The 17,513-nt window shown below is 41.6% G+C and overlaps 1 protein-coding gene across 11 annotated transcripts in view; it reads left to right on the top strand.

Annotated features, from left to right (window-relative positions):
- Positions 1–17,513, top strand: part of DECR2 (2,4-dienoyl-CoA reductase 2) — a 37,694-nt gene that overhangs the window by 11,487 nt on the left and 8,694 nt on the right. For all 11 annotated transcript variants that reach the window (XM_033914844.1, XM_033914849.1, XM_033914853.1 and 8 more), the window contains 3 exons: positions 1,423–1,558; positions 4,492–4,616; positions 9,307–9,400. In XM_033914844.1, the coding sequence (XP_033770735.1) occupies positions 1,423–1,558; positions 4,492–4,616; positions 9,307–9,400 (355 nt within the window). The remainder of the gene's footprint in view (positions 1–1,422; positions 1,559–4,491; positions 4,617–9,306; positions 9,401–17,513) is intronic.

Genomic DNA, 17,513 nt, shown 5'->3' with positions numbered 1-17,513 from the left:
CATTTGAGTCGCAGCTTGAAATAAGATCACTCTTCTTCCTCTAGCTGAGCTCTGCTCTACTCCTAAGGAAGATTTGCATTGCTGGTCTATTGCTTTTGATTTTAGAAGACCGGAAATGCTATGTATCTAATTTTAGAAGAATTCTGTTTGTCAAGCCAAATTACATAAAACCCTAACACTTAAAGCAAAGTAACAGTTTACTTCCAAAAAATAAAAAGAATGACCCTAGGAATGTGTCTGTGTAACCTATTCTGTAGCACCTGTTAGACCGATATAGTCCTTACTCCTTACAAATGGGTATTATACCTCACTATGACCAGCAGGTGGAGACTGAGACAAAAACTTGTAGTATATTGGCTGAGACTCCCTCTAGCAATCCAGTCTATCTCAGTCTCCAGCAGGTGGTAGGACTAATTCGGCTCCCCTCTTGGAATTTGTTTCGGACTCCTGGGTTCCCCTTTTAAGCCGGACGGAGCTTGGATGGATCCTGTTTGGGGATCCGTCCGACCTTGGGGGTGTTAAACCCCGGTGGGTCTCATGCTGGGTCCTGCCCCCCACCTTCTTCCACCTCCCCAAATTTTTGTAGAGGTGCCTCAGCCGACAGCCTAGCCCCTGTGGTTGGTCAGGCTGCCAGCTTTGAGAGCTGTGGAGTGTGTTCTGATTGACTAAATTGCCCTGCAAAAGAAAAAAAAATCCTGAGGCTGTGCCTGTCTAAAGGGCTCGTTTCCCTTCAAAACTGCTGTTTTACTTGTATTTTCTCATCTAACCGGTACTTTTTTCCAGTTAGGGCGGTTTTGGAGCACAATGAGCACTCAGCAGGGGAAAAAGTGCTCATTATGTTTCAGCATGAGCCACTTTGGGTTCTGGAGATTATTCGAGATGGGTATGCCCTGGAGTAAAGAATGACAGGGACCTGTGGGTACCCACATTTAAAATAAAAAGGGGGTTGGGAGCAAAGCTTTTTACCAGCCCACAGGAGCAGTAAAAACCCTTGCTCAGTTTGTTTGGAAGGCTGTTTTTGTTTTCTCTTGCCTGCCCTGCTTTTGTCCATATCTCATATTAATAACTGGTTCCTAAATATGTCATGTGCATATCATCCATGGTTCCTTCCTGTTGAGTTTGGTTTCTGCCAAAGGTTAAAGTGGGATAAATTAATGTGATACTTTTTCTCCTCCTTCTCTTATTCAGCCCCTTAACCATATTTCCATCCATTTTCATCTCTCCTCGTTTGCTTTCTCGTTGTGGGATTAAATCCCACTGCTGCTCCTTGTGACCCTGGGCAAGCCAATCTTCCATTGCCCTGGGTACAAAATAAGAACCTGTATATATGTAAACTGCTTTGAATATGTAAGTCCCCTTCCCTTTCTATATCTCCCATGTTTTACCTATTCAGTTATCTTCCTTTCTCTCACTTCCCTTTAGGCTGCAAAGAAGCTGGTGGCAACCACAGGTCAGCAGTGCCTCCCTCTCTCTCTGGATGTTCGTCAACCTCATACCATCATAGCTGCAGTGGATGAGGCTCTGAGAAAGTTTAAGAAGATCGATATACTTGTCAACAGTAAGGATTCTCAGGAAATGTGGTGTCAAATTTTCTTTAACTAGTAAAGGAAAAACCATGAGCAGTTTCAGGAGCTGTTTTTGGCACTGGCATCATCTCCCCTCCATAAGAGCTTAGGCATGATGCGGCTATCTTGTATATTCATAAACAAGAAAGTGGTCTACGATATTGAAATCTCATAAATTAGCCAAACGATCTCAACATAATTTTCTTTGTTGTAGTTTTAAGGGTGTTCATGTAGGCCTGAATTATTAAGCCTAACTTGCAAAGATCAGTGCCATATTATCACTGGCAAAGAAAAAGAACAAACACATTTTGAAATTTGTGCTAAATGTTGAAACATTTCATTTTTTATGAACTTTAAATTTTTAATTCTCTTTGATACAGTTGCATTTAGAGGAATTCACAAGACAAGTCATTTTGTTGTGAACCCATCAATCTCAATTTTTGCTTTCACAAACATAGAAACAGGCAATCCCACAAAGATGTCATAGAATGACATACATTAGGAGCACTCTTATTAGTACAATCAAAATATAATCTTAAGAGATGTCAAGCTGGGTATCTTAGGGGTGAATTCGTCAAGATGCAGTAGAATTCAGCAACCTGTGGGATCCCAGTACCATAAGTGCTGAATCTGTTGGTAAAAAAAATACTGCTTGCAAGCCACCTTGCAAGCAGTATTATTCTATGTGCATAGTAGCATTGGGCCATAAAGCCACAGTTTGATGTGCATGGAGCTGCAGTGCTGCATGTAATGTCCTTCCCCCCCCCCCCCACACACACACTCAGGCATTCCCCTCCTGATATGCCCCCAGAAAGGGCCTCCGATCCTTTAGCTGGTATTCCAGTGGTTTCTGGACAGGAGTGAGCCCCCTTTCCTCATGCATGGCTAGCACTGCGCCCCTAGCAATAGTCTCTTGTGTCTACCATCAGAGGTCATATTTCTATCTCAGTCCTTATATGGAAATACAACTTTTAGTGGTAGTCTTACTATTTTGGATAAGGCGCTGGCCAGGCAGGAGTCAAGAGGAATCACTGGAAGCCACTGGATCATCAGGTCAGAGGGAAGGGCAAGAGGAGGGTGGGATTATGGAAGTTGGATTCTTGCATCCAAGGGTGGAGTTCTTGATTGGGGAAGGGATGGAGTCTTGTATCATATGGTTGAGAAATCTGTACCATGGCCCTTTTAAGCTCTTGCTAGTAGTATCTGCCTGCTGCTTTGAGTCCTGATGCTTCCGGCAGGGTAAAATATCTCCAGCTTTTGCCTAGGGTTTATTGTTTTTTTCTGCCCATAACAACTTGCAGTGTATCGCCACAGTCACTTTAAGTAATAAGATGCAAAAATGAATTTGCATGTTTTGCATCCTGTTACTTCCTGATCCACTGTGACTGAAATATTGCCATGGTAATTTTGGTTAAGTGGCTTTAGAGCCATCTAAATTATATTGAGAGCCAAATAGCATGACTTAAGGCCCTATCGCTGCTTGATGAATTTCCTCATTAATCTTTTTCAAAATGGATCATGCACCTTTCAGAGCAATGCAATGAGTTAAGGGACCAGTCAGCATTCACAAGCATTTATTGACAATTAAAATGTCCGGATTTGATTACAGATCAAGGACTTATAAAAATCCTTTACAGATTTGCAGGCAGAAGGGAATATGCGATCAAATGAATAGCTTGCTTATATACAGGTACCAGACTATGTTCAATCATTGTATTTTGCTACCCTGAAAAAGGATATAGCTCATATGGATCAAGAGACTTTTGTTTTGTCGAGACAGATTAAGGCCAACTTATCTTTTTATAAGGCCCAATTAAGTCCAGATTGAGATTAGATCTGCTCAGCGCAAGGCCATGGAAACATTCACCTGCAACCTTGGTTCATATGTTCTTGTTTGTTAGCGGATACAATTTTTTGGGACCCATATTGTGAAATATTTACAGGATAAGTTACAAAAAAGAATTCCATTGCAGGTAGACACACAATTGTTCTTCAATACAGTGTCTTTGGGTCTTCGTAGGGGTGGAAATGCCTTGCTCCATAAGGTCTATTTGCTGGCCAGAAAATGTATACTTTTGGGATGGAGGCAATCACAGGCTCCTACTTTTAACTTATGGAGAAATTAAGGGCTCCTTTTATCAAGGCGCGCTACAGGGGTTAGCGCTTCGGACATTTAATCACGCGCTAACCCCCGCGGCAGCCTAAAATCCTAACGCCTCGTCAATGGAGGCATTAGGTACTAGCGCGGCAGGTGGTTTAACGCGCATTAAACGCTACTGCGCCTTTTGTAAAAGGACCCCTAAGAGTTTTATCTATTGAAAATGGAATATCTAGATGCTAAGAGAGGATCACCTAAAAAGTGGAGAATGTTTCAAGAAACTTGAAAGCATGAGAAGGATTGTCACATCGGGCTTGTAGTAAAACATTGAATTTATGATAATGGAGTTCACTGAGAGATGGATAGGAAGAGGTTGGGTTTTATAATTTTTTGTATAGACTACTGTGAAGGAATAATGCAGGAGGTCTATTTTGTCAGTTTGACTTGTTATGATTATACTATAGAAATTTGTAATGGTTTATAATGCTGATTTGTAAAGGAAAACAAAACAACAAAAAACATATATATATAAAGTCCAGTTTAGCTCACACAGATCTAATCATTTATCTCAATGACTACTAAAGGTTTTATGTTTGATTATAAACCATCCCACACGCCCAAAAGCATAACTTACCTGTAAGCTTTCGTTAAGCTCCTAAAACTAGTTGTTTTCCATACACTGTTACAAGCATCAATTTTAATATTAAATTACTGTATCTGGTGCTTACAGAATTGCTACAAATGGTAAACCTCTATATTGACACTGTATCATTGTTCTACCACCAAAGCCACGTAGTGGTGCACTGACCTGTATTTGTATTTTCTCAGATGCTGCAGGGAATTTCTTGTGCCCAGCCAGTGCTTTATCATTTAATGCCTACAAGACTGTGATTGACATCGACACTGTGGGTACCTTTAATGCTTCCAAAGTGCTCTTTGAGAAGTGCTTCCGGGTATGTATTTTCTTTGTGACCTCTGGCATATTGGGCTGGATATTTTATTTATTTCCAGTTTGTTTATTGCTTCTGTAACAGACCCTGAAGTGATGTATAAACTTGTATTTTTAATATGCCCCACTATAAACCACTCTCCTACCCATACAATTTTTGTCAAGGGATCCCTTCTGAACTGTCCAGTCCCATCCCTAACCAGACTATTCATCTTTATTCTTCACTCCCTCAAGCTTCCACATCCATTTACACTTGTCTAAAAAGCCATGTCTTCCACTTTTCCCTAAAACTTAATCTGAGGAACCACAAATCCCTTTTAGTGATCAGTGGCATCTCTAGATAGAAATATTCAGGGGGGCAAGCTAGTTAAGTAGGGTGATAAGCCAAAGTGGCATGTGTGCGAAGAACTCTTGGTGGTGTAAGGTTTGTGGTCACAAAGAGGTTGAGGGACCTCATGCGGCCCGTAAACTCTGCAGTGATTTGAGTGTCAGTAGTTTCAGTGTTTCAGCAGAGGAAGCAACATTAGGTGAGGAGTGCTTAGCATCCTCGACAGTGGTGGCACCCATTTCTTCTCCTGACTCCATTTTGGCAGTAATGGCTGCCATTTCTGATACAGATCGCACTTCTGACACACCTCCACAGTTGGTTAAAGAAGTGTTGCAGGATTTGTTTTTGGCTCCTTGAGGAGAATGTGGCTTTGTTTGGGCCATGTTCAGGACCTGGAAGACTAGAGATTCCATAGTCAGTGTTTCCACTGTGCTAGCTCAGGTCTTTTGGTGGCCTATACCCCATGCAGGGTGTCTAGGGCTTTGTCTAAATCGTATCCTGTTCCTCAAGAGAATAGGGATTCTTTTTGTCCATCTACAGTAGATGCCTTGATAACTGCTGTCACCAAGAACACTATTCCTGCGGTGAATGATGGGGCGGCCCTTAAGGATCAGCAGGATCGCAAATTGGATTTGTTGTGATGGGACTTTGATTTGTTAGCTCTGACTTTGCTGGCTTCTATTTGCGGTGGACTGGTGGCCAGAGAATGCTTCCATGGGTGGGAAAGGTTCTGGATGGACCCTAGTCCAGATCACTCTGGTGATTACCAAAGTGTATAGAGATGGAGATGGTCTCATCTTTTTTTCTAGCTGACATGATATATGATCTTTTAAAGGCATCTGCGAAGAATATGGCACTGAGCATGGCATCTCACAGAGCTCTCTGGCTACGAAGCAGGGTGGCAAATGTAGCCTCCAAGTCTGAGCTGTACTCGCTTCCCCTTTGGGGGTCTATGCTATTTGGTGAAGACTTGGACAGACTTGTTTGTGGACAGGGGAGGCTAAAGTGATGCGAATGCTGGAGGACAAGCCTAAAGGATTAGGTAGAGTCTCTTCAACCAGAGGCAGATTTAATGAGGTATTTCTTTTTTTTTTTTTTTTATTCTCATCGACATAGTTTACTTGGTGATTCAAAATGCTACTGCCTGACTGATCTTTTTCTTGTGTCTGCATCAGATACAGAGTCATTCGTGATCTGGGCGGTTGTATCTGTCATAGCACTGACTTCTGCAGTCATCCTTCTGGAGCTGTGGAGGCAGCTAGCTCATCAAGGGGACGTTTCTTTTAGATGACCTAGGCCTTTCAAGGCGCCTGCAGGGATGGGCGTGAACCTTCTTTCTTCCCTTCTGGCCAAGCTCACGCCATCTAATGAAGGTTTAGGGGTCCTTCCTTGGGTACATTTGGGAGGTTGTTTTAAAGAGTTTTAACCAAGGTGGACCCACATTACCTCAGATCGCTGGGTTCTGGAGATTATTCGAGATGGGTATGCCCTGGAGTAAAGAATGACAGGGACCTGTGGGTACCCACATTAAAAAAAAAAAAAAATAAAAAGGGGGTTGTTTTTATCTCAGATGTGGGAGCGAAGCTTTTTACCGGCCCACAGGAGCAGTAAAAACCCTTGCTCAGTTTGTTTGGAAGGCTGTTTTTGTTTTCTCTTGCCTGCCCTGCTTTTGTCCATATCTCATATTAATAACTGGTTCCTAAATATGTCATGTGCATATCATCCATGGTTCCTTCCTGTTGAGTTTGGTTTCTGCCAAAAGTTAAAGTGGGATAAATTAATGTGATACTTTTTCTCCTCCTTCTCTTATTCAGCCCCTTAACCATATTTCCATCCATTTTCATCTCTCCTCGTTTGCTTTCTTGTTGTGGGATTAAATCCCACTGCTGCTCCTTGTGACCCTGGGCAAGCCAATCCTCCATTGTCCTGGGTACAAAATAAGTACCTGTATATATGTAAACTGCTTTGAATGTGTAAGTACATTTCCCTTTCTATATCTCCCATGTTTTACCTGTTCAATTATCTCACTGCCCTCCATTTTCTAACCTCTTCCCTTTTCTGTCACCCTCCTTCCTTTTTCAGCTTCTCTTCATATTCCCAACCCTCATACCATCTTCATTTCTATCCTCCGTGTTCCTCCCCATCCCCGGTTGATTATGGCAAGCACAGCTTTGTAGGTTAGTGAAACAGGAAGACAGCATGCACCACTTGCTTTCTGTGCAGAAAGGACGCACACCAGATGGGTTGAAGAAGAGCTGAGGGGACGATGGCCAGGGGATCTTCAGCTGCAGCCACATCGTCTCTGCTTTTTATTTAGGATAGACTGAAGCAGAGAAAATTGCCTTTGGGTAGCAATTCATTTCTAGCTCTGGTTTCCATCTTAATGCCTACCTCCTCCCTTGAATGAGATGCAGCCTAGGCTCTCTTGTTAAAATTATTTTTCTCTTCTGTATAATGTACAGATTTCTCTATGTGGTCTCTCATTATGAGGTTGCTTTTGCTGTGTCTCTGTAATATATATATTTTTTTACATGTCCCATCTATTCCAGACTACCACTGCTTCAGGATTTCAGCTCTTCTTTTGCATCTGTATATGAGTAAAATGGTAGCCATGTTAGTCCACTTTTAAAAGTAATATAAATAAATAAAACATAAAGGAGATAAAGTGATCCCTCTTTTATTGGACTAATTTAATGCATTTTTTGATTAACTGTCAAAGGTAGACCTTCTTCAGATCAGAAGTAAGCAAATGTTGACAAATATCAGTATATATAAGTGAAACATGAAAGCATTCCAGTGACAGTTTCATAGGAAGAGAGAGGGTGAAGAGCAAGGTGAGAAACAGAGGGTGGGAGGATGGGAGACAAAGGGATAAGGATAGATGTTAGGAAGATGACAAAGTAGTTTTAAATTCATGTTTTGTAATGAGAAAGGAAACTAAAGTCTTTAAGTCCTGTCTGTGTTACTTTTCTGGATTGTCTTAAAATTTCCTTTTAGAATTCTCACCATAAAATCATTGATGCAGTGTTCTGTTTTTCCGAAATGCTGTCCGACAGAGGCTTAAAAAGATACAAAAAAGAAGGCAAAAGATGTCAGTAAGGACTCTATGAGTGTGTCTATCAGCTAATCACTACTAACAGACCAAACCACACAAATACCAAATGTCAATTGAGGAGTAGGGACGCTCTCAGTGTGAGGTTATTAGCGACGGGAGAACAAACTCCAGCGCTTCCACTACAAAGACGGAGGTGAATCACCCCGCCTGCACACCATCATCGGGCGTCCCTAGTGTGCAAAATCAACTGTGCAGAATTAATAACAATAAATAAGTCACAAACAGTGAACTAGTGAGAGAGTGAATCACATTGAAAACCCACTCATAGAGTCCTCCCCAGCCTAATCCCCAAGATACAAAATGAAACCACAGCCAACTTAGCTTTTAAAGCGAGCCAAATGAAGTCAATGAGAATTGCAGGAGACCAGAATAGTCATTGGATCAACCGGTTTCGGGTGAAACCCTTCATCAGGATCTTAAGGCTGGAGCAGAACCGGCTGGGAGGGAAGCAGGAGAGCCCGCAGAGGCAACTGACCGGGCTTAAAAGCAGATCCAAAATGACATCAGACACTTTCAACCAATCAGAGGTTCACTGTTTGTGACTTATTTATTGTTATTAATTCTGCACAGTTGATTTTGCACACTAGGGACGCCCGATGATGGTGTGCAGGCGGGGTGATTCACCTCCGTCTTTGTAGTGGAAGCGCTGGAGTTTGTTCTCCCGTCGCTAATAACCTCACATTGAGAGCGTCCCTACTCCTCAATTGACATTTGGTATTTGTGTGGTTTGGTCTGTTAGTAGTGATTAGCTGATAGACACACTCATAGATTCCTTACTGACATCTTTTGCCTTCTTTTTTGTATCTTTTTAAGCACCTTTTCGCAAACGTATAGGAGTTTATAGTTTAGTCCGACAGAGGCTGGCATTGCAATTTTTAATATATCTGTGTAAATTGATTCTAGTCTTTTAGCATCTGGCTTGTTTAACCATTGTAGCACTGTTCTTTACACTTTTTGCATTGAATGATATATACCACATTGGAAGATGAGCCTGTGAAGGATCCTCTTATGTTGAATGTTTTTTTTCCATATAAGTGACCATGATGTCCTGTGAGATGTATTGGCATCTGTATATAAAATAATTAACATTGTGATGTAGTTTCTATTAAGAGAACAAAAGGTATAGTGGAAGGATTTTTTTTTTTTAACTTCCAAATTGTTAAAACACATACAGATCTTATTTTAAAATGACCAGCACATTGCTGTGTGTGTCTGCATGCATCACCTTCTGTACTGTTCATGTTCTTTAAGGATCACGGCGGGATTATTGTAAATATCACTGCCACGTTGAGTTACAGAGGTCAGGCACTCCAGGTGCATGCTGGCACTGCCAAAGCAGCAGTAGGTAAGCACTTAACGTTAATTGCATGCTCTTTCTTTTCCTAGTTATTTAGGGAGAATATTTATTAACACCTAACGGGGGAAGGGGAATCGGTCTTGTGTTCCGTTTAGGAATTTGTTTTCACTTTTATTTAAAGTGGACAAATCGGGACCAATATTTAACTGGTGACGGTGAGCGTTTTGCTGACAGTTACCGATTTATTATTTCCAGATATTTGCCATGTGCCAGGTTATGTCCAAGCTTCAGCACTGAATATCTGGTTTATACGAAGTTAGCTAACACATAGCCAATTAAGTAAATAATAATAATAAACTTTATTCTTATATACCGCCCTACCATAAAGTTCTAGGCGGTTCACATCAAAGAAGAACTGTACATAATCAGTGAGCATACAAATAACAGGGGTTACAACAAAATTCATGTTACAAATTTATCAAACAAGTAGGTCTTCTGTAGCTTACTAAAGACATAATATGTTTGTGCCTGAGGAATCGAAACACTTAACCAAGAATTCATTTTTCCTAACTGAAAGGCAAATGTCTTTTCCAAAAACCTTATAATGACAAGCTTTTATAGAAGGATATATGGAACATGCAATTTTTTCAGGTGTTTTTGTTAGCATTATATAACTTAAATTGGGAGGACAGGTATCCTGGAGCCAGACCAAACAGAGCCTTAAAACAAATTTAAACAGAATTCTTGCCTCAAATGGCAACCAATGAAGACATTGATAAAATGGGCTCACACGATCATATTTTTAACCCGAAGATCAAACAAACCGCAGTATTTTGTATCACTCGTATTCTATTTAAATTTTTTTTTATGACAATAGTCAAGGGCAGATAGGATTAAAGACTGGACCAATAGCCTAAAAGAATCTAGGTCAAAATAATTTTTAATGGTTCGAAGTTTCCAAAGAATCGCAAAGCATTTTTTTGTCATTAAATCGGTATGATCTTCTAAAGTTTAAATGATGATCTAATGTTACATCCAAGATCTTGATAGAGGTTGCTATGACAAACTTCTGACCATTTATTTGAAGTAATCTATCCGTGATCTTATCGTTGGGACTGGCAAGAAAAAAACTTGTTTTTTTTCTGAGTTAAGCCTAAGTTTGAATTTGATCATCCAATATCCTATTTGGGCCAAGAGAAATATTCAGAACTTAAGTGGCTAAGGGTTGTCTCCTAAAGATAGGACAGTGTTTTATGCGGTTACTCTGGTTAAGTTCTGAGTATTAACACTTAAACTGGCCAACTGCTGACTTTGCCTTTGGAATACCTCAAAATAGCCAGTTTTCATTAAGGCACCAACTGCTAATTTTCAGGGAAAGTGATTGAGACTTCTATACCGCCTTTTTGTAGTTTTACAACTACACTTGAAGCAGTTTACATACAAGTATTTCAAGCATTTTCCTTCTTTGTCCCGGTGGGCTCACAGTCTATTTAATGTACCTGGGGCAATGGAGAATTAAGTGACTTGCCCAGGGTCATAGGGAGCAGCGCAGGGTTTGAGCCCACAACCTCAGGGTGCTGAGGCTTTAGCTCTAACCGCTATGCCACATAGTCCCAAAGAAGCAATTTAGCTGGTTTTGAATATTGACCAGACCATTACAGGGCAGACAGGATGGGTCATTCAGTGTTACTATGTCATATGATGCAGACTTGTCCTATGCACAGCTTTTGTTAATAAGTCTTAGTTTTTGCAGCCTTTTCAGACTCAAAACACACTCAAAAGTAGCCATTTTGTCTCTTAACTTGTGTACCTGATGCAATGTCATTGTTTGACTGATTTGATGCTGTTTCAGAGTTAATATTAAATGATACCTTCTGCAGTTCACTTCCAACAGGGTGTGAGGGAGAAGTGTGCTGCAGGGAAGGAACCATAGAGCATGATGGCAAATAAAGACCATATGGCTCACATGTACATGCCGACTGCTCATTTTTACAGTCTGTTCCTATCCTGCAGAAACCTGTGCTTGTCCATGCTGCCTTAAAATTCAAATACTGTCCTAGTCTCTACCACTTCCACTGGGAACCTATTCCATGCATCCATCACCCCTTCTGTCTGTCTATTCCTGAGTCTACCCCCCTTTTACCCTATTCTATGAACACATTGAGTGAGGTCTTCATCTGTAGCTCACTCCTGGCAGGCACCAGGAGAAGTGTGCTGTGGGAGTAAACATGCTGAATGACATTCCTTAAACTGCCAGATTAATGGGGTTTGTCATCCTTCCAGCAGGTAGAGACGGAGAAGAATTCCTATCCAGGCTGAAGCCTTTGGTGTAACAGGTGTTGCAGCTGGATAGAATAGCTAGTATTCTTTGCCTCCAGCATGTGGGAGGCGCATCTGGTTAGGCTACCCTATGGGGCATTGAGATTCAGGGGTAAGAAGGGGTCTTCTCATTTCATGGTCAGAAGGCTGCAAGTCTGAGTTAAAATACCTCTGAGGGACACATCTCTGTGCTGCCCTCCCTTTCCCCCAAGTGGAGAGAAACTTTTAATTGGGGTAGTGTCTAATAGGGCCAGTAGCACCGAGGTATTGGGACATGGCTGACTGCAGCTACTAGTATGGGGTCTGTGGTAGTTGTTGCCTGAGCAATATGGCAGGCTCCTGTTCCCAGTGTGATGGAGAATCTGGTGCAGACTTTCCTGTTTGGAGTCTAGGAGCAGTTTGGACTGGACAGAAGCGTCTTTCAAGCATAGACTGGCAAACTATGAACCTGCATGTTCAGTGAGGTTAGAAACTGTGATAGGACTGCTGCCATCTTGGCCACGTGTTCTGTGGTAGAATTATGGCCTGGTGCAGCTGAGGAGCCTGTAGGCCTCCTGTTTCTTGTGAAAGGTCTATTCAGAAAGTGAGAGGGCTCATGCTATTTCTCCCCAAAATTTGTAGCACCGATTAATCAAGTGTTTCTGGAGTTGCAGAAAACCCAATGTGTAGGTCCATATAGTATTCATTGGGGGCCAGGGTCGGAGCAAAAAGGGCTAAGGAATTGTTAATGGGCCTAAATTTGGAGGATGACTTATTGGAGGAAGGTAAGGTAGCAAAAAGGAATTGCCAAGATGTCTGCCTCTTCAAGAAGCAAGAGCTGGGTGCAGCACTATTGGCCTGAGACTATGTGTTTGGGATCCATGGCAGTGGCTCTGGGCCTAGTGCCCTAGGTATGAGCTTACTTAAGATTGCTTCAGTGACCTCTATTGTCCCCAGGTCCAAAGATTTGAGACTCATCTTTGGTTCCTCCATGGGAGATAGATAAGGAGCACCTTGCCAAGGGAGTAGCATTGGAATTACTGTCTTGAGGTTGCAGGGGCCCACTGCTAGGGACAAGTAATGCAGGGTGTATGATCAGCCGAAGAGTCCAGGTGGGCTTTAAACAAATTGGAGACCAGAGTCATCTGACTGTCCCTGATGGCATTTGTTACCTGGGTTCAGTAGAAGCCTTTATCAACAGGCAGGGGGAAACAAGGAGTACACAGATAGCCAGGAAGGTGGAGTTGATTTTCTCATGGGCCTAAAAGAACTTTAAGGCTATATATTGCCAATATTGCCAGTATCCAAGCTGATTTTCCTCAACCAAACCACACTGGACCCAGGGAAATAGGAACTCTGTAATGAAGCCTTTCAAGTGATCACCTTCAGGTGGTGGGATCTTTGTCATGGTCCTGATGACATCTTCCAGGAACAGCAAGGTTAGCAGGTTTTTGAGCAGGTGGAACAAACACTTTGTATGCAGCTGTCACAGCCGTAGCCCAAGGACAAACCCCTCTGTGTTTCCTCTTTGGTCAACAGTAGGGTGAAATGATTTTTTTTTCCCAGGTTTTTAAACACATTATTTAATATTCAAAATTGCAGTGACAAAAATGTTCAAACCCAGCATTGGCAATTCTGATGATGCGTATTGGCCTAGGAGACTCTGGTATGTGGATTGCATTAGGCTAAAGTGTGGAAAGTCCTGAGTTTTCCACTAGTCAGAAGTCACCTACATCAGGACCCGATGGTGGTAGAAGACTCAGGACTGATCACTCATTTGTCTTGGCCCTTAAAAGGTTGTGTTTGAGGAGGAAGGCCTTCTCTGTAGTGGTGGTGATGGGCTGGACAATGGCTAACACTGAAGTTGCCGAAGTTTCAGGCAGCTGCTATCTCTTGCAGTAGGGGAGCAGTGCAGAGTGAATCTATCAATGGCAGACACAAATGCAAATATGAGTATTCTGTTTTAGCCTTGAAAGTTTAAGGTGAATTATAATAAGTTTTATGAATTTGGCAGTCCTAAGATACTTTAATAAATTCTTATATAGGTACCAGCCAGGACATAAGCTGATATCTGAAAGCCATCTGTTGTTAGATGCGGAAAGATGTGAAGAGATACATTATGTTGATACAGCAAAGTCCTCTTTTTCATTGGCAGGTCCAGTTATGTGGAATGTTGAGCCTGGGGATTTACATTTGTGATAATATTTAGTTTTAGGAAATTGTTAAAAACTTATTTTTTGTCCAGGCATTTTATTGAACAGAAGATTTATGAATTTGGAGAGTTTTCTGTACTATTCCTACAGCTTATGGGTAATGCAAATGATATTTTATTTGTTTTAATGTTGTTTGTTTAAAGCAATTATGAATGTTTGATTGTAAGCCAGCTAGGTTTTAGGTGGATTATAAATTACTTCTGCAAGTCAATATCTTTCTATATCAATCTATAAAAATTGACTAAGGGCCTGTTTTACAAAGCTGAGCTAGCAGCTGCTGCGCAGTAACGGCCCCAAAGCCCATAGAGATTTAAAGCCGCTAGTGTGACTTTGTAAAACAGGCAGTAAGTGAAAATGTCTAAATAGTTAGCTTGAGACCTTAGTTCTGATATCAACTTTTTCCAGAATAGTGCTGATTTGATAAGAAAAAAAAGGTCAAGATGTGAATAATCCTATTCTGAACACTTGGAAAATACAGCAGTAAGTACACATAGAGGGAGCTAATATCATAGATACCATATATATCGGGGTGGAACATGTAAGATTTTAAAGACTAGACAATCTAATTTGAATAGCACTCATGCTCTACTGATAACCAGTGAAGTTTCTGTAAGAGCAGCAAAGCACGTTCAAATCTTTTACCAGAACATAGAAAGCATGCAGCCATGTTTTTGTAGGTGAGTTTTAAACTTTTTAGAACAATTTACATAATTGTTACTGTAATCAAATGGAGAGAGAGCATAAGCTGGTACTGTAATCTTAGAGGTCAAACGAAAAACAGTCTCCTTAAACATCATAGCTGTTGCGGCCTCCAAAAAAGTTTTACTAAGGATTTAATCTGTAATTCCTTCATTAGTGATTAATTCCAACATTTTTATTGAATTCTCCCCCTCTCCTGCAATAGATATCTAGACCATCTACTTTCAGGCTATTAAAAAGTCTCTTAACATTAATACCTAACCAAAAGACCTTTGGTCTTCTCTTTATTTAACTTTAATTGCTGGGCAGTGACCTACTTTTCCACAACTTGAAAGCAATGCTATACTAAAAAATTAATGATTTCCATAGAGAAGTATCATTTGCATAACTAAAATATTCCACTCTAGGCTGTGTGAAACCCTTTCTAACTCAAAACACTGAGGGGAAGATTCTCAAAACTTTAACATGGTCGCTAAACCGGTTCCAGCTGGTTTAGCGTTCATGTATTTTAGCGGCAGATTATCAAAACGCCTCACTGTGGTCTTTTCCGAGCTTCCTAGCAGTCTCCGATTCTGCCATGCAAATGCATTACAATTAGGTCATTAATATTTAAACGAGCACTCCGAGCAATTTTCTATTTTTACCAGGTGATTCCTTAACCTCGCTGTCCTACATTTGTGAACAAAATTTTCTGGCAGGTCTGAGCTATCATAGCCTTACTTTCTGGTCAGTGCATGAGTGCCAATTTGGCTAAGGCATTGACAGGAAAGTAAGGCTTGACAGCTCAGACCTGTCATAAAATTTTACTGCCACCAAGCAACCCCCTCCCCCCAGCAGTGGGAGGGATGCCCACTCCCACTGTCAAGTAATAGCCCCCCCGACACCCCCCTGGACCTCTGATGACCCCACCCCTTACCTTGTTCACGAAGGCCAGCTGGAGAGATGCCTACTCCCTCGGGCCAGCAGGTCCATCTCTTCAAAATGGTGGGCCTTCCCCTCCCTGGTACATTCTGGGATGCACTGGGGAAGGACCTAAGGCTCTGATTGGCCTAGGTTGCTTAAGGCCTTTTCTATGGGAGGGGCCTTGGGCATCTGGGCCAATCAGAGCTTTAGGCCCCTATCTGGATGTGCTGCAGAGGGGCCTAAGGCTCCTTCCATAGAAAAGGCCTTAAGCAACCTGGGCCAATCAGAGCCTTAGGGGCCTCCCCTCCCCCAGGCACATCCCAGGATGCACTAGGAAGGAAAAGACCCGCCATTTTGAAGAGGCAGACCTGCCGGCCTGAGGGAGTAGCCATCCTTCCGGCTGGCCTTAAACTAGGTAAAGGGGGAGGTATCTAGAGGCCTGGGGAGGGGGGGCTCTGGGGGCTTTTGCTTTAAAGCGGGAGGGGGTGTTGGGAGGCTGTTGCTTGGTGGTGTGAGAGAGTAGGCATGCCTCCTGCTGGGGAGGGGGGGGCTGTTGCTTGGCAGTGGGAGGGAGTGGGCATCCCTCTTGTAAATCTTTCTTTTGTGTTGTTGTTTTTTTATTCGTGGGTTTAATATGCACATGTGCTGTTCGCTATCACCAGCGATCAGCACATGCAAATCTAGCGACTCTCTGCAAACCACATTTGCATGCTTTTTTTTTTTTTTTTTTTTTTTTAAAGAATGGCTCACCTTTTTGAAATCGTTACAGTAGTGGCTTTGATGGCAGCACGCCAGATTTTACCACCAACATTGAGAACCTTCCCCTGAATAAAACTAGAGATAATGAACTTAGTGGAACCCCAGAAATGTCTCTCTATGATCTTAGTAAAACACTATCCCCCCGTAACGCGATAAGATCTTGATGCTATAAAAATTCTTCACCATTCAGCCAAATATGACATTGTTCATAAAGAGGGTGAATAACATTTGCCTTCCTCTAGGAGAGTTGGTTTTTCATTTGATTTGATTTATTGACTTTATATACTCTTTAACACAACCCAGGTCCTAAAGCAGTTTACAATATATAAATCATAATACAGTATAAATAAAATTCTAATATATATATATATATATATATATATATATATATATACACATACATCTTCACATGTGGCTAACTAGTCTAATAGTGCAATGGGCTGAGAACCAAGGGAGCCTAGTTCAAATCCCACTACAGCTCCATATGATCTTGGACAAGTCATTTAACCTATTTCCTCAGGTACAAACTCAGACTGTGAGCCTTTCAGGTTCAGAAAAATACCTGAACCTGCACCACTTGAATAACTTTTGGACTTGCAGGCAGTATGTAAGAAATAATAGATTATTAATTTTATTTAGAAATTATGTTATTAAAAAATATATATATAGTTCACTAGAGGAAGTAGAAGAGTTCAAGGCAGAACGGTCTACCTGGAGTTGTAACGGACCTGAAAGATGAAAGGACAGGTGTGTAGAGCAGAGGGCCCCTTGCTCTGGTCAAGTTTAGCTCTTCTGGGATGGCTTGTAATGACTGGGACTGCCAGGCCTGGAGAGGAGAGACTACTCCATAATCTTCCATCCCCCCAAACCCCCCCCCCAAAAAAAAATATAGTATAATAGAAAGGAAAGAGTTATTCATAGTTATGGTAGTATATTAACTTTATCAGTAGAATTACTGGATATCTGACCAGATCCACCAAATGTTATACCAGGGGCTTGAACCTGGTTAGGATTTCTTCTGTGTCTCCATCTGCTAGTAGAGGGATATACAGTAACCCACTCATCTGAACTGGGCTGTCAGGATTCAAGGAAAAGAAATTAACAATAAGCATACATTCTTTATCGCCTGGTAGACTGGTATAGTCCTTACAAATGGGTTATATATACCTCACTGCTACCAGCAGGTGGAGACTGAGAACAAAACATGTATATCAGGATAGCTTCCCCTCTTGCAATCCAATCCAGTCTTCCTCAGTGTCCATTAAAGCAGGTAGGAAGACTAATTCGGC

Source organism: Geotrypetes seraphini, chromosome 11 (genome assembly GCF_902459505.1).
Source record: "Geotrypetes seraphini chromosome 11, aGeoSer1.1, whole genome shotgun sequence".
Taxonomy (NCBI): domain Eukaryota; kingdom Metazoa; phylum Chordata; class Amphibia; order Gymnophiona; family Dermophiidae; genus Geotrypetes; species Geotrypetes seraphini.
This window is presented reverse-complemented; position numbering and strand designations above follow the sequence as displayed.